Source organism: Haliotis rubra, unplaced genomic scaffold (genome assembly GCF_003918875.1).
Source record: "Haliotis rubra isolate DU_JTF1 unplaced genomic scaffold, ASM391887v1 Scf97, whole genome shotgun sequence".
NCBI lineage: Eukaryota > Metazoa > Mollusca > Gastropoda > Lepetellida > Haliotidae > Haliotis > Haliotis rubra.
Genome location: NW_025767712.1, coordinates 1678018 through 1702473, shown reverse-complemented (window position 1 = coordinate 1702473; position 24456 = coordinate 1678018). Strand labels below are relative to the sequence as shown.

Genomic DNA, 24456 nt, shown 5'->3' with positions numbered 1-24456 from the left:
AAATGCAGATTTTAATTATGATAACAATGTACATTTATTAAGTATTTTAATGTTGTCAGACCCGCTAATTTTTTCAACCACTGTGAATAACATGTTTAGAAGACGACTCCTATTCCTGTAAAAATTATTATCCATTTAAACTACTTCTTATACCTTACGAAATGTACATAGTTTTTAAATGGTGTATTGTGTCTCATAAGCCTTATTGGCTGGGTGAACGATATTCTACCGCGTCTATTGTGTATTTTATTTCATGTAATCGTTCACGTGACACTTTAATAAACTTTATCTGTCTGTCTGTCTGTCTGTCATAACGACGGGGGACACCAGAAATAGGCTTCACACATTGTACCCATGTGGGGAATCGAACCCGGGTCTTCGACGTGACGAGCGAACGCTTTAACCACTCGGATTCCCCACTGCATCTACAGTTTGTCGAGACTGCCAATTCGCGAATATGTCCATAACACTGCACCATATATATTTGCGATAACAGAGCTGCGTTGTCTGCATTTGCACGAACCTAACGGATCAGGTCGCAAGCCACGCCACAGACAAATCAGCCACTTATAGGTAAAATTTCACATAGCTGCTTTTTGCTTACTATATAAATGAACAGCTTTTGTATCTTTTTAACAAATTTTACAAGGGTATGAAAAATTGCTTAACTTTGTATCTATGTATGAAAAGTAGTCCCTCGACGTGGCGATGTTCGCTTTGCAGTGATATGTACCATCAACCAGTTATCGAAAAACTTAATCATAATTCGTCTTGAATATTTTCTTAATGTCCCAGCACCATTCCCGTGCTCGTGGGATTCATCAAATTTGTAAACGTGTAAAATACCATGGCACTCTTTACAGCACGACGTGATAAAATCGAATTAATGTTGGAATAACCACCCACAATACAGACCAGGAAGAGGACATTGTTTTAGACATTTGAATATATGTATGTTAGGCATACAGCTTTTCATGTATGTTTCAGAAGAGTGACATTACCAGATATATTCAGCTGGATTTCATTGGAACAAAAGTAAGCCTCAACGATTTACTTTTATATTTTCTCATCAATATGTATCGTCTGCAGTTGGAACTCAAAGGACAGGACGTTAAAGACGACGCAATTTGCTCTGCATTGTCGTGCCGGGATCCTTATCATGATCCCATTTCGCACCCCAAAGACCTGTTTTCCCCAACATCCGGCTATAAATATTCTTGGGGTTATTCCATTAAAATGAAAAAGGAAACAGGCAAGGGATTGGGTGTGCATTCAACTGTGAACTTTGTTGTTATAAGGTGAGGGTGTTTAGGCGGTTATATACCTCGCTTTGCCGGACAGCTGATGTGATGATGGAGTACACCCAGATCGTCTAATTTCTTAAACCGATTAATACCCACATAATCATCCAAGCATGACATACCCACATCACCTAACTGTGCTTTAGCACCTTGTGGGGAGAAATTAGGAAAGAAAGAAAGAAAGAAGAAAAATTGTTTAATACAATGTGGCACAATGAGTCCGGCCTATTTAGGCCTATGAGGCAGTCCAGTCCCACCAGCCTTCCCCTTCCCCTACAGACGCCGGTCCTATGAGGCAGTCCAGTCCCACCAGCCTCCCCCCTTCCCACTGCAGACGCCGGTCCTATGGGAGGACACAGTGATGATCACGGATTAAGAGTAACGGCCGCTCGTTTGCCGGCTATAGTGTGTTTCAGTGAGTAGTTTGGCAGACTGAGTTCGAACTCGGTAATTAGTGTACTCGATTGAGTGAACTCGAATTATATTAGCTAAATTGAGTGAAACTTATTCAAATGATTATTTCTATCACTGTATCGATATATAAAGAATGTAGACATAGTTTCCTCATTGCAAAATGGCAAACGCACAAGTTAACATTCAGTTCCTTCCCAATTCAAGGGTAGCGGCGGTGGGGTAGCCTAGTGGTTAAAGCGTTGGCTCGTCACGCCGAAGACCCGGGTTCGAATCCCCACATGGGTACAATGTGTGAAGCCCATTTCTGGTGTCCCCCGCCGTGATGTTGCTGGAATATTGCTAAAAGCGGCGTAAAACCAAACTCACTCAGTCAGTCAGTCAATTCACGGGGAAGTAGACACTTAATCTATCTAGGTCACAAGTTTAGGGTTAAGAACACAAAAAGGGACCGAGTTCATTGGAAATGTTGTAAGACAGGTTGCCCAGCTTGTTCAAGTTTGTGGACCTTCTAAAAAAGAACTCCAGAGTGGAAATCACAATTTCTCAGCTGCAGAATGGCGGTTCCAGACGCCCCAGAAAGAAGCTGTATCGTGCCATGGATGATCGTCTTGCAGTGCTGGGAGTTGTCTCTTGAATTGTTTAAGGGATTATCGCGCATCAGTGATCATTTTATCAAGAACAAAAGCGTTCGGCAAAACCTGTTTAGGCATGTATAGGCGTTTTGGGAGGACACCGGGGTAATATACTTGCACGTAACGGGAACATGTCATATAAACCGTTAGCAAGTACACACTGCTTTAAATGAATATTCGAAATGTAGTATATTGAACTTTCAAGATTCTAAGTTAATTTTCCATCATACACTATCGTAATTTCATTGCAGCACGTTATATTTTCATTATGTTCTTGTAGATGGTTTAACATAATACCTTAAAACCTGAACCTATAATCATAAAATCAATATTCTAATTTATAATCATAATTAACATTAAAAATTCAAAGGTCTATATCATATACATCGATCTAGATCTATATATGTTTTGAACGATCATTTCAGACCTCCCTGATTTGTAATTATGATGATTTAATATGGCAATTATACAATGTCCATATATTCCAGTGTGGGTCTGCAGAAAGTGCTTCCATAATAATGATAGAAATGACGCAGTTTGTGCAAGCTGTGGAACGGCAAGGATAGTGGATAATAGGCCTCAAAATCCTGTTCTAGGTAAGTAACGTTGAATGAAAGTAACGGTATCCATATTGTATGGAATCCTAGAAGGGACATTGTCACTCTGTCACATTGTCGCTCTTTGGGTGAATAATAAAATATTGATTAAAGCGCGACAATGCGACAAAGGGACAATGCGACAAATGGCCAAAACGTGGTGTTGTCGCATTGTCGCGCTTTGGTAAATTTGGCCACTTTTTGCTTGTTTTTGTGAGGGCGACAACTCGACAATGTGCCTTCTAGGATTCCATAATATTGTATTTGGGTAGGGCGTTAAGCAGCTCATATCGCCACTTTCCAACCTTGCCGAACTAGGCTTGATTTTCTTAGCTGGTCCCTACTGCCAGAAGTGGCTATTACGTGTTATGTTCCTTACATTGTCCATCCTACTGACCAATCAAATTCCACTTCTCACATCACGTGCATTTACATAAAAGAAAATGCCACCACCATGTGAAGACAATCTGATCGATAATGAAGGTCAACTACAAGTGAACTACCTCATATGCCTCATGCTGTTTTCAATGTAATTTAGCTCTGAACCTGTAACCAATGAGCTCCGTTATTTACAACATGTGACTGACGATTAGATGATGTGAATGATGAACTTATTTTAACTTCAACAAATATTGATCATCGGTAAGCTAATCGATACTGTAAACTAACAAGCATGTTGTGAATATGGGCCAAAGGCCAAATCAGTCGTTCATTAATGGTTGCATGAATTACACACTGAATTATGTCGAGGTCGAAACTGAGACATTATATTTGTGTGATTCAGGTAATTGTTATTATGAGTTTACAAACAAATAATATACAGTTTGTTGACTTAACTTTTGTCCAGTTTGGCTTATTCTCCCGTCAAGATCGTTATTTATAAAAGTCCATGTACCCCTTTACATATGGTTATTTGATGGTTATATGACGATATTTCAGCATAGTAAGGTATCTAAGGGTTAAACTCCCCCGAGTGAAAGAAAATAGTCGACATACCAGTATAAAATAATCAGGATGTTGTTACCTTTAATTATAACGCAGAAACCAGTGAATAACCAGTCGAGGTTATTCTGATATTGCAGATACTATAGAGAAAGGGATCGTTCATAATTTATGGACGGGGGGAGGGGTGCGGTGGGTTGATGATGATGATGATTTTTATGCGGAAGCATGTACGATGTGGATAATCCCCCCTAAAGTTAATGTATAAAGTAAGTGACCCCCCTGCATGCCCCAATTTATGGTACAAACTTGATTGCTCCCCTACCTCCCAGAACCAAATTGGTAACCCCCCTTTAAAATCATCATCACACACACGCACATACCCAACACCCCAGGCCATAAATCATGAACGGTTCCAAAGGGCAAACTAGAGAAGAAAACTTGAGTCAAAAAAGAAACTTCACATTCTTTCTTCAGGGCACTATAAAAGAACAAGAGATGGTAAGATGGTTAAATTGTTATTATTTCATTGCTGAGATCTGTGTGATGTACTCGATACACTGACAGTGCCATAATCAGTTCCATTAGGCTACACCGCCGTTCCAAAACATGGGTATACAGAATGTCAAGTCACAAGAATAAAAATGCGAAATTTCTCAGTTCAATATCGTGTATGGCCGCCCCGCGCATTCACCACTGCCAAACACCGTCTCCTCATCGACTGCCTGATGCTTGTGAACACGTGGTTGGGGATTCTGCGCCATTGCTCTTGCAAGGCAGCGCCAAGTTCCTGCAAATTCTGAGGTTGGTTCCTAAGACCACGAAGCCTCCTCCCATGTGCATCCCAAACGTGCTCTATTGGAATAAGGTCAGGGGACCTCGATGGCCAGTCCATGACGTTGAATCCAGCGTTTTGAAGGAAATTTCGTGTCAACATCGCGGTATGCGGCAGAGCATTATCATACTGGAACTGTAGACCTGGGCCATGAGCCGCCATGAAAGGAACGAGTTCAGGGGTGAGCACCTGGTCGCGGTAAGCAGCAGCTGTGAGGTTTCCACGGATGACCAGAAGTCGGGAACGGTTGTTCCCACAGAAAGCACCCCACACCATGCAACTTCCGCCCCCGAATCTGTCGACTTCCTGTACACAACATTGGGCATACCGTTCACGACGTCGTCTCCAGACTCTATGCCTGCCGTCCGCGAATCTGAGAGTAAACCTGGATTCATCGCTAAAGACGACTCGATTCCAGTCTCTCTGGGTCCATCGGAGGTGACGTTGGGCCCACAGCAGACGTTGACGTTGATGAAACAGCGTCAATATTGGCCCACGATATGGACGTCGAGAATGGAGATTGGCAGCCCGCAACCGATTTCGAATGGTCTGTGAGGACAGTCGACCTCTAAACATCTCAGCCCTGGTTCGTGTAGCCAGCAGAAATCTGTCACGTAGGTGACGTAGGACGATTTGACGGTCTTCTGCTCGTGACGTCACACGTGGACGACCCGACCTTGGGCGATCAGAAGTGGTGCCAGTTTGTTGTAGACGACCTCGCATGTCATACACAGTACGACGGCTGCATCCCATTGCTCTTGTGACGTCAATAACTGATTTTCCCGCTTGCAACATGCCAACGGCACGTTCACGTTGCACATTTGACAATCGTGGCATTTCAAGTACCGTTAGAACTGTGGTTTAAAAGTGTTTTTTTCAATTCTTGGGGCCAATGCAAACACGTACATATGAGGAAAACTTCGATGCGAAGATCACGTGATCGACTGCACGTGCAAAACCTGATTTGGCACTAACGTCATTTGCACGAGGAATGGATGGATTTGAGTGGGTTTTGCTAACGTTTTTCTAGAGTCGAAAGATAGGGATCCCATTTCGGATACATAGATGTATCATCAGAGAAAAATTATTCATTATTTTTCAAATTACATTTTGTGAAGTTTCTTTTTTGACTCAGTATATATGAATAGATCATGCAAAATTAGTTAGGACACCTGGCCCCGATTTCTCGAAACAAACTTAAGTCTGAGTTTCGACTTAAGTTGGAGTTTTTACTCAAATTTGAGAAAATGCATTTCCAAGAATGAACTAAAATCGATATTAAACTCAAACATAGCAGACAATTTGAGTTTGGTGGACAGATTACTTAAGTTGTTTTGGGCTTTTTTATTCAAAAAATGCAGTTGAGTTAAAAATTCATCTGTTTCAAATTGTCCAACTCAGTTTGAAATTTGAGTAAAAACTTAAGTTTGTTTCGAGAAATCGGGGCCTGGTGTTCGCGAAAAAAGGTACAGACGTACCGCCCTATGGTAGCCCCGCCACACACATACATTACATGAAACTGTTAGTCTTTATTGTCTGGCCTAGAACAGCAGTGCTCCTGTGGCATGTTAGCAAACAAAGACTGAGTTCTGAACAGTAATTCTCGGTACACTACGATAGCGTTATCACTGATTGTGCAGGGACTCCAATCGATATGACAGACCCACTGTAGATAGGTTTCATGTGACAGTGATATTTATTGTGTAGCAATGTTCCACGTGTAATACACTGTACATGTGATATTCAGTGAGGGCAGTGGGGTTCTATATTTTGACAGTTCTGGAAGGTACTACAGAGTAATGCCACCCTATGTTCTCGCCCTGGGATTTGGAGAATTTTCTGGATTCTTTTTCTAAGGTATATGAGGGTAGTTTACCCTTGCGTCTCATCTCACATGACATCTCAAGTAGACCAGCAAATTAATGTGAGAAATTGTGACATGTGTCTGGTAGTAACCAGAATTGTCAAGAAATTTTCATAAGTTCCTGTTCGCTTTAGGGAACAGACAATTTCGAAAATTGATTACCCCTTCGCTTGAATCAGCTGTTCCTGACCTTGGCCTTTGACATGGCAATTGTATTTGAAGAAGAAGAAGAAGAAGAAGAAGAAGAAGAAGAAGAATGCACGATCCTCTTCAGGTGGTGCTCCCATTCCATTGAATGAGTGAGCCCAAACTGTGTATTAATACAGCCCATCTGGAATCACGAAACCCGCTTGGCACGATCCATCACTAGAATCTGCCAATACACATTCGTTAAGGCAAACTTGCTGACCAACTTGGTTTGAGCGATTCTGTCAATACAGTCATCGAATCTTGGTACTGAGTAAGAGTTTTTAGAAGCATCTTTCTCATATTGCATGTCGGTACAGTATCTGTAACTCCAACCAGGTTTTGGAATACAAGGTGAATTCCAGTCACTTTGACTAGGTTGAATGTCAGTGTCCAGCATGTATTGACTTTCCTTCGTCAAGGCTTCAAGCTTGACTGGATTCATTCGGTAATTGTTTCCCAGGCGCAGCGTCATCATCGACATCATGACACTATATATCTGTAGAGCCAGGTATAAACCAAGTGAACGAACTCTTGATAAATGACCTAGCTTACCATTCAAGTTAAGTACAACTTAAGAATTGCGTAACTGAGGAAATATTTCCAGATCCTCCTGTGTTTCAAGATGATATGCAATGGACTTAACCTGAGTAATGCCCAACTGATGCATAGACCGGAATACACCTGACATGAAATTGGAGCCATGAACTGTTGGTATAGCCTTGGCAAACCAAATAGAGGGACGAACTTCACCAAAGCTTTGGTGACCTAAGCTGTAATATCCCGTAATGGATTCAATATTACAATTGAAACCTCGTCAAAACACACATGATAGTAAGCAATCAACGATGGCCCTGCTGAGAAAAAGCTCGAAAACGTTTCAATGGTGAGGATGGTATTTCTTGATTTGGTTTGTAACCACCTGGCTTACATGGCAGGTTTTGCAAAATTCAAGCGCATCATGAAACAAATTGGGCCAAAAGTGATGGGACAAAGTTCTGTTTGATGTTTGTCCACACCCAAATTACCTGTTAAATGAGTTTCATGTGCCAAAATCAAAACATTTTCGACAGGAAGTTGGGAGAACAATATAATGCAACGCGTTGCCTTTGACTTTCTGCTGCCAATGTATTTGGGATTTCCATAGTGATTTGTGTTCATTTCAACCGTAAGCGTAGTTACTTTTTGAATACAATTATAAGAAAAGTAAATACTTTAAGGATAACAACTTCTTTATTTTATTATGATGCGACGTTTCGGTATAGCTTCCTATACCGTTGTCAAGCAAGAGTATAGTAATACGGGACACATCCGACTTATATACATGTGACAGGGATTAAGTAAGACAACATGAAGGAATGCATCAATGGGATTAACAACAGCAACAATGGAATAGGTAAAAATGCAGTAGCAATGATGGCTGGAGTGCTCTGTTCTGTAGTTTTTATCAGTTCATTGTAGGCAGATGGAATGAGGTATCCTTGGTCTCTGTTGATTGAGGGCTTGTTTTGGCGGATTTGAACTGCTTCTGCCAGTTTTCTTTTGGTGAAGTCCTGGAGGATTTTTGATAAAATTTCAACATCATCCCATTTGATGTTGTGATTAGGACAGTGGGTTATGTCTTCTGAGATGGCTGATTTTCGGTTTAATCTTTTATCCAGATCCCCATTTCTCGTGTCCCCCTCCGTGATATTGCTGGAATATTGCTAAAAGCGGTGTAAAATTAAACTAACTCACTCCATCCAGATCACGTACTTTGTGTACATCTTTGATGCGTGTTAATTGGCACGAACGCTATGGATACACAATGCCTTTTCAGAACGTGCTCAAATGTGCCAATTTATAGGTATCAAGAGGGTACACAAAGTACATGATCTGTGAAAGCCCAAGTTGTCAGTGACGGGTTCTAAGCACTATCTAAAGGGTATATAGGTTTATGTGACCCCGTCAGTGGCAAAACATACCTTGATGTCAATTGTTTGCATTACGATAACAAATATACCTTGTGATTTAAACTATCACCTGTGTGAAAGCTATCCTGGCTATGTAGGTTTGATCTCTGACCTTGCCTGCTGAGGATTAAGTGCTTCACATTAAGAGTGCGTGTTCGAATCTCGGATTCAACTGAATAAAAGTACTAGAATTTGAATTTTACTTTACTCTACTTCAAAAGTGTTATCCAAAATATAACATTCGTTGCATTTGACCACTTTCTGAAAGGCGATCGCCTCCGTGGTGTAGTGGTTAGAGCGTCTGCCCGGAGAGCGGAAGGTCGCGGGTTCGATCCCCGAGCGCGTCAAACCAAAAGACGTTAAAATATGGTACTTGTTGGTCCCTGCCTGGCGCTCGGCATTAATGGGTACAACAAGGACTGGTCGGCTCGGAGTCAGTATAATGTGTCTGAGTGGGGTATTCATGCTTCACTGCGGCATGGTATCTCAGTGGGCTAGCACTATAAAACCAGCTTCAGTCTGGGCTTGTACAAGCAGCCACACATATACATACACATGCATGCACATCGTCATATGAGTGAAATATTCTCAAGCACGACGTAAAACCCAATTTCACCTCACCTTCTGAAAGGCAGTGTGTATCAACGATTATACCCCACTTCCGGTCTCGTTACCATTGTTTCCTTTGTTAAAAGTGTAGGTGTATTGACCCGTACACCTGTCAAAAATGTAGGTGTATCAATGATACACCTACACTTTTTCTCAAATTGTCGAAATTCATTTTCATTGACGAGCTCACCAAAACGGCGGTTGTCTTGATCAGTCGTTAACTTAAAATCTTCCTTATCATCCAGGTCGAAATGTGACGCTAACGAACTGTCAATTTGAGAAAGAAAATCCTCTGTCCACTCTTCAGCATCCATGGCCGACGAACGTGTGATTTTCCAAATGTTTTCTATGCCACATGCGAGTAGAGAACGCATGCGCATTGGTCTGCCCATACAATTGTCAATTATCAGTAATATTGCGCATATTTTGGGCTACTTGAAATCATTCTCGCGCCCGATCTGGTTTTTAAAATCGTGTGAAATCGTGCAAGCCCGTGCATGCACGTGCAATCGACTGCTTATAGTCTGTTTGCAGTGAAAACGTACCGATGAATATCACTTTAAAAAAGTAAATCAAATAAAGTGAAACTAAGATTGCAAATCCCATAATTTTACCTTGCCTAATGAACATTTAAATCTCATAATTATATTCAGCTTAGGATAAAAGTTGTTTAACAAACGATCATAGTTTCAAAGCGCTGTTATTGGTTTGTATTACAAGGGGGTATGCGCATTAAATGAAACACCGAGAACATGTAGGTTTGGTCGAAGTTAACGCTCATTACGTACCGCACGGGCATTTGTTTCACTGTTCCAACTACTGCGCTTACCCCCTTAAAATTATAATACAAACCAATAATATTGATTTGAAACTATGATCATTTGTTAAACAAATTTTATTCTAAGTTGAATATAATTCTGAGATGTTCATTTGGCAAGGTCAAATTATGAGATTCGCAATCTTAATTTCACTTTATTTGATTACTTTTTCGTTTAAAGTGAAATTGATCGATACGTCTTCACTGCAAACAGACTATAGACGCGGGACATTTGAGGGTCTTAACCAGTGGGCTAAAAATAAATGAAACAGATGGAAAACAAATACATTTTTGTCATTCTTAGAATATAAAGTGTTATAGTAAACTCGTAACTCGACCAGAAGTGAGGTATAAGTCAGATGTACCCACACTTACCTCGGTGTGTCGCTCAATACCCTACTGTTTGAGTCGTGTGGCCTCCGAGGCGCCCACACGACTCAAACAGTAGGGGTATTGAGCGACACACCGAGGTAAGTGTGGGTATATCTAATACTTAAAATGGATTATTAATCAACGCTGGTATTGATAAATTTGTAAACGTCCGTATATCCCGTTGTTTTTTTCCGATGATAATGAAAACATAAATAGCTAGTTATTATCTTTCAGCTCCACCATCATGCCAGAAGTGCAATTCGCCACTAGATCCGAACATTCGCCATTGTTTGAAATGCAAGAAGGCGGAGTTGAAGCCTTTTGTGGGCCCAGTTCCACGAGACTTTGTTAAAAAGGGTTGGTATTTTCGATATCATTTTCAAGCCGTAAATGAGGTGTACAGGGTAGAGCGTCTTCCTCATTAAACAAACACATCTCAATCAGTCCAAATCCGTTAATTCCTTGCCAGTACCAGCAATGTTTTTGCTCGTTTAACGCTGTACTCAGCAATCTCCAAGATATACGATGTCAGTCTTTAAAATAATCGAGCCTCTACCAGACAATCCAGTGATTGACATCACGAGGGAATGAGTGAGTGAATTTGGTTTTACGCCACTTTCAGCAATATTCCAGCAATATTGCGGCGGGGAATGGGCTTAACACATTGTACCCACGTGGGGAATCGAACCCGGGTTTTTGGCGTGATGAGCGAACGCTTTACCACTAGGCTACCCCGCTGCCCGATTGACATCATGAGCATTGGTCTGCACAACTGGGATACGATGACATGCATCAAGCAAGGCAGCGAGACTGACCACCCGATCCCGTTTGTCGCCTCTTGTGACAGGCATGGGTTGCTGAAGATCAGTTCTAACTCGGATCTTCACAGTTGTATGTACAGGGGAGGTTTAATGGAAGTTCATGGCTGGGATTTTGTGTTACTTTGATTCATTGCTTCTATAAATTCTTATTGTCTAAAAGAATATGACAAATCAATTTTAAATGGTGTAAAACGGAATGAAATCCTGTATTGGCCCACGAGACCCGTGTTGACCTCCTTTGCTCCTATATGATGCGGGCTGTTTAGGTGTATTCAGATGGTTAATATATTTCGCCTGAATCTGATTATGTAAGTGTGATACAGATTGTTTTTGTTGCTTATCACAATGTTACAATGGCCATGTCTATACGCCACCGGGTGCAATTTTAGAGATATAAGAGACCTGGGGAAGGGTGTGGGTGTGTGTGTGGGTGTGTCATCAAATTTGTACACATGAAGTTGTAGGGGTTTCATTGATTTTTGTAAACGACATCCTATATACTTTGTACATATATTTAAGGGGAAAGGGTCATTCACATTCTGCATGCTGCCCCATAAAAATCATCATACACCCCCACCCCCTCACACACACACACACACAGAGAAAAAGAGTGATAAATTATGAACGGTCCAGTCCCTAAGCTGGAATCGAGTCCCATTGATGCAGACCACACACACCGTTCACTTGCCACACATTCGATATCACAATCATTGAATCCTCGCTTGGATAACAATAAGCCTACATATTTCATTGGTGGCAATTTTTACTTGCTTTTCCAAATTCCATATGATTGGAATTTAAAGGGCCACTGATGCAGAGCGATTAATGTTTCCAGCCAACAGTCTAATTACGAAAACTAGCTGCAAATTGGTCAGCCCCTGCTCCCTCGACCGTGACGGACACAGGGACTGGGCTGCTGTCCACTGTGGCAGAATTTCTTCAATCTAATCAGTGGGACATTAGGAAAGGGCATTCTCGTTCACCCAGCAGCTTAGGGGATTAATAGTTATGCTAAAAAACAAAAGGTGCTGGGTAAGTGAGAATGACCCCCAATGATAATAAGGGTGGATGCCCATAAGATGCCGTTATTTGAAAATATCCCCTACAGTTCTTGTCTGATTGTAATAAAGTATCCCAGGCAGTGTACGCTTATGCAGATTTTCAAATGTTTGGATGGTATAGTGACTGATCCAATTTGATCCTATTTCTGTGTTTTTTACCTCGATATTTAATCATGTAAAAATATGATGTCAATTACATATGCTATGATATCAAAAACACACATTTGATACATTTGAATCCATAAACTAAACAACCTCACTTTGCCATTGCTAAATAAAATCTGAAATTTTACTTAGGTACTAAGGTATATACAGTTTTTAACGAAGTACACAGCAAATGCTTATATATATTTCTTATGCAACAATGAAGTTCGATCCGTTCGTATCCTCAAAACAGTGTCGACCCATAAGGTTTTTTTCAGGCAATCAAACTTGCATGCAATATGGCGATTACTACTCTCTTGCTGTAACCCTGGTTTGGTGGTAAACCTACAGGTTATTTGTCATCATTCACTTAATGGTCAGTTAATGAATTTATAACAGGTATAATTAGTGATAACACCACTCAGATTACCCGACAAAGGTTCCCATTTGGCATTTCTTGTGTCTGGAGTAAATACTCATCATTAGAAATTGAGGTCTGATGTGGCAAATGTATTACATCTTATGTAATATGCGCATGGAAGTGCAGCAAGAGGAATTATCAGCTGAGTTTCAAAACAAACATCGATCAAAGGATTAACCGATAATACGTTGATTGATTAATTACTCTTATCCTGCACAGCGGATTTGTCAAAAGGTAGTATTTATGGATGTATATTTACTAATCTATACTGAATACACCCTGTCGTAAAGTCTCTTTGTAAAAACAACGTCCTTCCTTCAAAGGATTAACCGCCAATATATTGATTGATTGCTCATTATTGGCTAACTAAATTACTTTTTAAAGAATGGCGGACCAATAGGATAATACCAATGTGAAAAACCTGAAACGATAGATCACCTTTTCGCATATTAGACTGCTAAAAGACACATGACATGGAACAGGATTCTTTGTCAGCTGCAGATGAATGGCATCTCATTCCTTTATGTGGATATTGATGGATATTTCCCCGAACAAGGTAATAGCCTGATATCGTTGCTATAACTTTAGTCTGTTTTAAATTTTAATATTTGCATTTTGTTTTAATTTGTTTGTTATGGCATTCAACAGAATCATTTTTTTGCCGTGAAGTGTAATGAGACAGACAACATACACTAGGTCGCACTAAGGGTGTGTGTGTGAAATATGATACACGTTGGCAATCTATAAGATGTCTAGATATTACAGTCATGTTATAAATTCACTAAGTATAAGCAGATCGTGTGCATTTTATTAAGTTTTAAAATGCATACAAATATGATAATAAACTAATTAGGATTATAAGACAAAATATAAAGATGAACATTGACTTCGTTATTTCAGTCCTAAACTTTTTGACCACTGGCAGATGGTTAAACTTAAAATGTTTTCATTTGTTTGCAAGATATTGCCATTTAATAAACATTCAGATTGACTGGTAGTGAACCCAAGCTCACTACTCTCCCCAAGACTCTCCATGTGTTTAGTTAGCCTTACTTTCAAACAATGCTATTATATCAGGCTTCTCACCAAATTCAAGGTCAAACTATTTCTTAAATCAAATTTTACATACATTTACGTTAACATTTTTATAAAGTCAACATTACTTTGAAATCAAAATTGTACATCAAAATCAGCATTTTTATCAATATATGAATATATGAATATTTTTTTATAAGAAACCAAATTATTCATCACATGCAGTCAACATAAATTTACAACAAAATCAAGATTATCGAGTAAAAAGATTTCATCTTCTTTGATCAGTCTATACCTATACTATCAGTTGCGCATGAGGGTGGCGGAGGAAGGGGTAATGAACCAGTCATGAATTCTGGGATATCATCCGGGTACTCACGGGAGAAAAACAATAACAAAAGCAACAACCAGTCCACGGAAATTGCTCTGCATCAGTGGCCCTTTAAAGATTTTAACCGATTATAAAGCATATCAAGACAGGAAGAGCGGTTTATACTGTGAGTTTCCTAGAACCAGCTTGGTCCCAGACATGTATTTTATCCCTCCGAATTAAAAATATATATGAAATAACATAGATGTTATGTGTATTTACAGATACAAAGGAGGATCTCAGGTTGGTGTTGATTGGTAGAACTGGCGGTGGGAAGAGCGCTACAGCAAATACGATAATAGATAAGGAGAACTTTGCTTCCAAGAGATCGCTTGCATCTGTCACAAAGATATGCGAGTATGTATGCGCTGAACGCTTTGGCCGAATGGTTCAGTTAGTAGACACGCCAGGTCTGCTTGACACGAATATGAAGAAAGATGTGGTGGAGACTGAGATCAAGAAAAGCATTGGAGTGTCCTCACCTGGCCCGCATGCCTTCCTGTTGGTCACGACCTTAACGCAGAGATTCACCGACGAGGAAGAGAAAGTTTTCAAAGAAATAGAAGGCATGTTTGGGAAGGGCATGACAAGGCACTTGATTGTTGTCTTCACATGTAGGGATCAGATTACCCCGAATACCGAAGTATCCGAGTTACTTTTGGAAGCCCCTGAGTGCCTCAAGCAGTTAATCGAAAGCGCAGGCGGCGGTTATCTTTGCTTCAACAACAAAGGAACAAATGAGGAGAAAGAAACGGATGTCAAGGCTCTTTTTTCTCGCATTGATGAGATGATGGCCACAAACAAAACCCCTTTCTCTTCCACAATGTATCAGCAGGGAGAGGGACTGATGAAGGAAACAATCAATAGCAGACAGAGGGAAGAATATGAGAACATATATGAGGATGTAGTACAAGAACAGCTAAAAGAGGATGTGGAAGAAAAGATGAAAAGGGAAAAAGAATTCTGCCAGGAACTTCTGAAGGCAGCGCCCCAAGATGTAGAGGCGATGAAGAAAGAAAGGGAGGCAATCAGACAGGAGAGGCAAACTGACGCAGATACAGAAAATACTTTAGCTGATATGTTGGAGAAGGAGGCGAAAATATTGGTTAAAACAGAAGAAACAAAACAGCAAATTCAAAATGCTAAGGGGGAAGAACGAATGAGGATGCATATCGAATTGGCCCGTGATGAGGAGAACATCACGAAAATTAAAGCAGAGAGGGAGCAAGCTGAAGACAGGGTGAAAAAGGAACGGCTGATATACTTAAAAGCATTAGTAGAACAGTTTATTCGGGAGCAGGAACGAGAGAAAATTCAAAATGGCGACATCTCCACTCTTCATACATTAATGGCTGCAATTAAGATCATACCACACTTTCTGAATCTGTTCCAGGAAAGTTGACATTTGATGTTGTAAAACATCCATTTGGGATAATATTAGGTCTTTGCCACCAAGCAGCCATTTTTTAAGATAACTTTGTGAATTTGTTATCTTACTGAAATCTTAAAGGTTGAGATAGAAAATTATTTTATTTGTAATGCATAAGTTTGTAATTATACTTTTACTTTCATTGCACTGAAAACATAAGCGATGAAAAAATTTCAATAAAACGTAATAATCTTTCATGAGAAAAGGAGTCCATATGACTAAACATCATCTGTGTATGAATCTTTATCAAGCTGTGATCATACCATGTGTTCGCAAAAAGGTGAGCATGTCTTGGTTCATCAGTAGCACCACCCAGAATTTACACATGCAAAAAAGCAAGTCAATTCACACGAAAAAAAAAAATGTAATTATTTAAGTAAAATTGATATTTTATACTTATCCTGACTCATGATCTTTGCTTATCTCCCTTTCCCTTTCGAATGGTAGTGGGACACTTGAATCCCTTGAAGTTCCCGAAGCAGACGTACAATACTCACCCACGAGTTACCTCCCTTTGCCCTCTCCCGCGCAAACCAGTCATGTGACGCGCCTTACTTGTCACTCTCCTGATTTTCTGCCCATGCACTTGGATCTGCTGTGAAATCTCAAGTGTCTTCAACGGGGAGGCTGGGAGGGCTTGTTCGTCATGAGTCAGGATAAGTATAAAATATCAATTTTACTTAAAAAATTACATATTTTTCCTTATCCTGACTCATGATCTTTGCTTATAGAATCCGTTGGCATTGGTAGTGGGTCAAGCCAATGGATTCAACAGCTGTCCTTAGATACGTCCTGTATCCCCCCTATGGGAACTGCAAACGGCATTTCTGTGGTCCTACTCTTCCAACTTGCGTAGTAACTCGGGGGGTCCACTCCTTGTCTTACTTCAATCTCAGACAAGTTGAATCATGTTGATTCGTGTGGTTATAGATATACTAGTATTCTCCTGTACTAGATATCTTATAACAACCCATGGATTATGATAAGGTCTTTATCATAAATGAGTTGCGATCCCTTTATGTGCAGGTAAGGTTATTACCCGCACAGGATCTTAATCACTCATGCTAGTCTGTCCTAGACTTTGCGCATGGACTTTCAAACTAATACTTTTCCTAGTAAAAGTCATCTACAAGTCAACGTGATAAAGGGTGAGATTTCAACTCAGCGCCTTTGAGGAACCGTTAGTAGCTGTGCTACAACGAGAGGCCCAAATTGGTGAATGCCTCAGACGTCTTCAGTGGCTATGTCTCGGAGGTAGTGGTTGGCAAACACCGTGTCCGACTTCCAGAAGCAGCCCTCCATTATTGTCGGTATAGAGCAATTTCCATGTAGAGCTAGTGTTGACGCCAGTGCTCTAACTTCGTGTGGGTTGGAAGCTCTAGGAGGTTCTAGTCCTGCTGCTTTATAGGCTCTCAGTATGACGTCTCTCATCCAAAACAATATCATTCTCGAGACCTCTGTCATTGTCTCTGTAGATAACGGGATGAATAGGCGCGCTTGAACTTTTTGCCTCCTTGTCTTAGTCCTTTGAAGATATATCTTCAGAGCTCTGACTGGACACAATGATAAATCTTCTACATCCTCTGGGCCGAGGATTGTAGATAGCGCTGGTACATGGATTGCAGTGATGATACATCATTCTTCCCCTCTATACGGAGGCGATCTGTGCTGATCAGCATACTGCGAAGCGTTGTTTATTTATAGCACAGCTGGGTGCAGTGTAGCCTCGCCGGGGACAGGCACTCATGCCGACTTTCCTCAGCAACAACTTCCAAAATATATCTTGTTTATGCTGCTGTAAAGGGTAGACATCTATCAGATTCCCCAGATGATAACAGGCCGTAGTTGTATACTGTTTACATGGCTGTCGATGAAGTAATCCCCCCGTACCGCATCTTTGTTTACAAGTCAGTAAACTTTCTGCTGCTTGCCCTGTCAGTGGGAGGCGTTGTCTGACGTGGACCAATCAACTTCCGAGCGTGACGTCACCAGTCTTGGTTGAGTAAAAGCGCACGTACCTCTACGCCGCTCACATAAACCTCTTGAATAAGGGTTGATCCAGGCGTAAATTCTTGTTCAGTGATATAAATCACCTCTTCCCACTGTAGATAATATAAGCCAGCATGACGAAGTAGGCTGTCGAGACGTATATCTGCAAAACTTGATATATCAGCTTGATAGGTGATATCATCTTGAAGTCACAGTCATCAGCATATATGCAGTACGTCTCAGATGGGTTGGAGTGAGTGAGTGAACGACAATTTCCGCAGGCCATCTGCTACCCAGTATATATCTCCGCATCCGTGTAGATGAAGGGATTCTTTCATCAAGTAGGTTGTCGTTTAAAACTGAACCTATACAGGTGTAAGGTTCATACCGGTTGTAGAGTTGAGCAGGCTGCAAACTGTAGAGATCGCACATGTTGTAGATCTTTTTGTTGAGTTTACGTAAACATTCTGCCTGTTGACCTAAGGTTCTTAAACCTTGGATTCGCAAACCCTGTAGATGTCTGCGTTTGTTTGTCATCATGCATCTGATAGGAGAGGATGTCGTCTGTATCTTTAGATGGTGACTGCAGATTCAGGCCGTTAGCTATTCAGCTGTAATCTCTGGATCAGGAAACACAAGGTCTTCTTGTTGCTCCTGTAGTGGTTGTTGAATAGAGCTGATACTGCGCTGTACATATGCCTGTGAATCTGCATTCCCTCGTGTGCTGTCCTTTCGCGAACCCTTCTCAGATGATTTCCCTCTTTGCGAACCTTTATCTTGGGAAAGATGAGTTAGCGAACCTCTAGATGACTCATCATCCTTTCGCGAACCCTTGGAAGGAGAGCTGTGCCTTCGTGAACCTTCCCCTGCCGATTCATTACTTCGTGACTTCGAATAATGAGAGCTGTGCTTTCGCGAACGTCTGCTCTGCAGGCTGCCATTGTAGGATGATCTATGATCATGCGATGCTCTGTGGTGTGAGCTTCGCGAACCTCTATGATGTAGTGAATAGCTTCGCGAACGTCTGCGAGATCTAGATCTGGAGCGACTTGAAGATGATGATGTCCAAACTCGCTGCTCTGCTGCGTCTGGAGTCTGAAGATCTCTCTGCAGATGACTGAGGGTTCACAGAAGTAGATTGTTGAGTGAACGTTCGCAGAGGTGTACATTCGCGAACGTTATCTCTCACTGCCGATGTCTGTGTAGAGGGTTGACTGAGGCCTGTATCTTCACGCAGATCTGAGGGTTCACGAACCCTCCTGCAGCTAAGAGGCTTCGCCGAGCATGTGCTTCTTCCGCGAACCTCCGCTCCATCATGGACATCATCTGGTTGGTGAACTGTGTCATAAACTCGCCAGGGTCGAAGTTCTGGGTTGTCTTAAGACGTAGCGTTCGCAAACGCTGAAGTGTTGAGTACCCCTGGTTCACTGCGTTGAGATGCTGGAGGTAGATCATCAGATATCTGGCAAGTTATGATCGTTGCAGGTGAAGATCTAGTCATATATGTTGAAGAAATCGTCACCCTCATCGGTACTTCAGGTAGAAGTATCGGCGGATCACCGAAGACGTCTATCTCGTCAAGGGGTAGAGTGTCTTCACTGAACGATCTATGCTGGGACGACTTCTTAGGACGCACCGACTTCCCCATAGCTGCAGTTGCCTTCATCTGCGACGTGGAGGATGACGTCTACTTCTTAAGAGAGGCTGCGAGGTAGTCGTCTTCTTTTTAGCGCCCGTAAAAGCTGACTGCCCCTGTAACGAACTCCAGTCATCACCAGAATTATTCATCTCAACTGCAACAGACAACTCACGGCATGCAGGCTCATCTCTGCCTTCATCCTTGGTTTGCGAACCTGCAGCTGATGATTCCTCCCTGTGCGAACGTCTGTCGTGGGAGCGTTCCCTTTGTGAAAGTCTCTCTCTGGAACCTTTTCGCGAACCTCCCTGTGGTGAGCTGTGCCTTCGCGAACGTCTGCGGGGTGATCTCGATCTGGATCGGCTTCTTAGAGGTTCGTGAACGTTGACTGCATATCATCTTGTAGTATGATGGAGTTGTCCGGTTGTGGAGCCCTTCGTGGAGGAGTGTGTTCGCCAACGTCAACTGCAGTTGTAGCTCTGAAGGGTGTAGATTCGCGCAGACCAGTGGTTTGCGCACGATGTCGGCAGACTGTTGTGTCTTCCTTGATTCTTGCTGGAATCTCTGCTCCATCATAGCCATTATAATGTTGGTAAACTGCGTCATGAACTCCCCCGGGTCTAAGTTCTGCATCTGTTGAATCGTCTGCGATGCTGTTTTCTGTGCCTCAACTTCTTTTCTCGAAGGAAGAGGTCTTATGTCCGACAGCTGGCCTGCTGTGACATTCATGAGTGATGATCTGGTAGTAGTAGACATCGACTGCGTCGTAGATGTCATCGATACCTCAGGTAGTAGTATAGGGTGGTCGTCAAACACGCCTTTCTCATGAGGTGGTACGATCTCCTCGTTGAAAGATCTCTGCGTAGCAGCTGTAGCACGTGTAGATTTGCCCTCAGATCTAGTACTCATAGACTTCCTCTGCGTAGTAGAAGAGGACACCGTCTTCTTCTTAGACTGGGACGGCGTAGGTTGCGAGGTTGACGACCTTTCTTAGTCCCCTTTGCCGCAGACTGGCCCTGTAATGTACTAGGCAACACATCACTATTATGAACATCAGCAGCAAGTAACATATTTAACGTAACGTTTTTAGGCTGATTTCCAGATTTATCACATGTGACTAGAGATGACTTTATCACCCGATCCATGACACGGCTATAAACATAAGACAGATATTGATTAAATTGTAAGTCAGTTAAATCAATAGAATAGATACAACGCAAGGTGGATGAACATGGATCTGTACACGATGGACATTGGGGGTGAGGATCAGCCAGAGACAACCTGTGTTTACACACACAGCACGATTTCAAGAGTTGTAAACACGGTTACAACACGATGAAAACACGACTCAAAGTCAATAAATTTCAACATTTTTTTACAAATAATACATCGTAATTACAATCAAAACCATACACAGCTTAATTTAGCAGAAAGTTTACTGACTTGTAAACAAAGACGCGGTACGGGGGATTACTTCATCGACAGCCATGTAAACAGTATACAACTACGGCCTGTTATCATCGGGGGAATCTGATAGATGTCTACCCTTCACAGCAGCATAAACAAGATATATTTTTGAAGTTGTTGCTGAGGAAAGTCGGCATGAGTGCCTGTCCCCGGCGAGGCTACACTGCACCCAGCTGTGCTATAAATAGACAACGATTCGAAGTTTGCTGATCAGCACAGATCGCCTCCGTATAGAGGGGAAGAATGATGTATCATCACTGCAATCAGAGGTTAGCACTTCCGATGGAAGATCCTACGGTTTGGAATATTGTCGGCTTTATGATTATTATTCATACGAATAATCAAGACTATCAGCACCAATCGATAACATCGAGGTGTATGCAGTGTCAGGTAACTGGACGACGGCATGCAGTTTTCTTCAAAGTGCCAAGCAACTTTAATAGCAGCTGAACTTCACAATTAAGTTGCTCACGCAACTAGGATGGCTAATTAACCTGATGAAGTTTCAGTTAGAATCAACAAGATCTTCTATTGCTGGGAATCATCACAACAGAGAACCGTATTGTCATCCCAGAAGATCGTTGGGTTAAGATACAAGCCATGATACCACAAGCAGTCATCTCTCCGTTTACACTACGATCATGGCAAGTTCTACTGGGTCTACTAACCTCAGCACAAGACTTAACCCGTACAGGAAGATTACAACTGAGGCCGTTGCATCGATTCCTGACAAAACATCTAGACAGCGTCGATCCCATCTCGCTACCAGACAACCTCAAGAGGTATCTACTCTGGTGGACTACCAGAGTGGCCGAACCTCCTAGTACATCCGCACACCAAGCAAGCACATGGGAACACAGCAGTGTTCTAGTTACATGTATGGACCGTATCAAAGCATGCTTGACGAAGAGAGGACACTCTGCCAGAGCAGCCAAGCAGTATCGCTTGTGCTACGCAGATAAACTCGCAGTCTATATGACGACAAGTAGCTGAAGTTTGAACCTTATGCAAGGCAGAAGAACTTCACTGCGATAAAAGCAAATCATCCTCAAGTGGCGGAATACCTATGTCATCTGAGACAGACGAGACACTTTAAAGGTTCAACATTATCTACATACCTCGCTGCCATCAGTTCAGTGATCACCATGATAACAGGCATCAAACTGACAAAAGTTCCAGAGCTACTAGAACCAGCAGAGGAAGTTTAGAGCTCCGGCCTGGGACCTGAACGTCACTCTACGTCTTCTCACCAGTGATGCCTATGAACCTTTACATCAACAACCTTCGAGTTGCTGACACAAAAGACTCTGTTCCTGCTAGCGTTAGCCATAGCAGCAAGAATATCAGAGATACATGCGCTGGACTTCAGCCGAACTAGAGTCAACGCAGGGCGAAATGAGGCAGTACATCTAAGACTTAGATGGGACTTCATCGCCAAGAACCAGCTACCTGGTCAACCAGATAGACAGTTCCATGTACCAGCGCTATCTACAATCCTCGGCCCAGAGGATGTAGAAGATTTATCATTGTGTCCAGTCAGAGCTCTGAAGATATATCTTCAAAGGACTAAGACAAGGAGGCAAAAAGTTCAAGCGCCTATTCATCCTGTTATCTACAGAGACAATGACAGAGGTCTCGAGAATGATATTGTTTTGGATGAGAGACGTCATACTGAGAGCCTATAAAGCAGCAGGACTAGAACCTCCTAGAGCTTCCAACCCACACGAAGTTAGAGCACTGGCGTCAACACTAGCTCTACATGGAAATTGCTCTATACCGACAATAATGGAGGGCTGCTTCTGGAAGTCGGACACGGTGTTTGCCAACCACTACCTCGAGACATAGCCACATAGCCACTGAAGACGTCTGAGGCATTCACCAATTTGGGCCTCTCGTTGTAGCACAGCTACTAACGGTTCCTCAAAGGTGCTGAGTTGAAATCTCACCCTTTATCACGTTGACTTGTAGATGACTCTTACTAGGAAAAGTATTAGTTTGAAAGTCCATGCGCACAGTCTAGGACAGACTAGCATGAGTGATTAAGATCCTGTGCGGGTAATAACCTTACCTGCACATAAAGGGATCGCAACTCATTTATGATAAAGACCTTATCATAATCCATGGGTTGTTATAAGATATCTAGTACAGGAGAATACTAGTTTATCTATAACCACACGAATCAACATGATTCAACTTGTCTGAGATTGAAGTAAGACAAGGAGTGGACCCCCGAGTTACTACGCAAGTTGGAAGAATAGGACCACAGAAATGCCGTTTGCAGTTACCATAGGGGGGATACAGGACGTATCTAAGGACAGCTGTTGAATCCATTGGCTTGACCCACCACCAATGCCAACGGATTCTATAAGCAAAGATCATGAGTCAGGATAAGGAAAAATATGTAAATTGATATTTTATACTTATCCTGACTCATGACGAACAAGCCCTCCCAGCCTCCCCGTTGAAGACACTTGAGATTTCACAGCAGATCCAAGTGCATGGGCAGAAAATCAGGAGAGAGTGACAAGTAAGACGCGTCACATGACTGGTTTGCGCGGGAGAGGGCAAAGGGAGGTAACTCGTGGGTGAGTATTGTACGTCCGCTTTGGGAACTTCAAGGGATTCAAGTGTTCCACTACCATTCGAAAGGGAAAGGGAGATAAGCAAAGATCATGAGTCAGGATAAGGAAAAATTATATAAATAGAAAAATAATAACCTCCATAACCCCGTCAAAATAGGAACTGCGTCAGATTTCACTCTGGTAATAGATTAATCAAATCTGGAAATGTTCTCCACGTGTCAATGTAACAGAGATGTGTAATTTAGACATGAAAGGCTGGAACTGTTGGAATATTGCTCCATATAGAAGGAAAGCTGGCAATTGGAAAACTGAAGTAATCTCTGAATATTGTTTTGTCGCTGTCAATAATTTGTGCACCGATCTAAATATGAAACTGTGAGGTGGTTACATTGGTTTCTTTTAATTCTACCTCGGGCGAGTATATCAGTGATGTAATCAATGAGGAAATCAGACATCATCCCTGAATTTGAATGCATTTTGGTATATCCTATGCACAACTCCTGGAAGAACTACAGCAGTAAAAATACAATTGTGTCGATTTAAAAAAAGCAAATTCAACATTCATTTCATAAAGTGATGTGTGCACAGTTTTGATCAAAGTACTGTTACTTCCTAACTGCTTTAGATATACTGCATATTACCGTAGATAAGCTGCTTTCATAGATAAGGCGAGGTTCGAACTTGACCCTTAAAATCAAAATGTCAAAATGGTGTGTTCCGTAGATATGCCGAAACATAAACCTTCACTTGTCTTATCGACGGGATCAGTCATTGGAAATAGAGTGTCAACAAATCCATATTGAATTACGCCAGTTAATCCTGTTGTTACACTATCACATAATATTCAGTTTATATCTATTCTTATATGACAAATACCCTAGACACCTTTCTTACGTTCATGTTGATGTTACTTAACCATTTTCATCTCTCAGTTATTACCAACTGTACACAGGATTTCTCTTGTGTTTGAAACAGTCACAT

At 41.7% G+C, this 24456-nt stretch overlaps 1 protein-coding gene and 1 long non-coding RNA gene across 2 annotated transcripts; one reads left to right on the top strand and one right to left on the bottom strand.

Annotated features, from left to right (window-relative positions):
* Positions 1–502: 502 nt before the first annotated feature.
* On the top strand, positions 503–16158 carry LOC124265252 (GTPase IMAP family member 7-like). Its single transcript, XM_046700040.1, has 5 exons — positions 503–573; positions 988–1035; positions 2836–2943; positions 10755–10877; positions 14597–16158. Coding segments are annotated over exons 2-5 (1410 nt in total). The 5' UTR covers positions 503–573; positions 988–1034; the 3' UTR covers positions 15775–16158.
* LOC124265253 lies at positions 10008–16316 on the bottom strand. The gene is made up of 3 exons (XR_006895395.1): positions 16303–16316; positions 11575–11582; positions 10008–10163 (listed from the first exon to the last, which is right to left on the bottom strand). It is a non-coding gene; the product is annotated as an uncharacterized LOC124265253 (long non-coding RNA).
* Positions 16317–24456: the final 8140 nt, after the last annotated feature.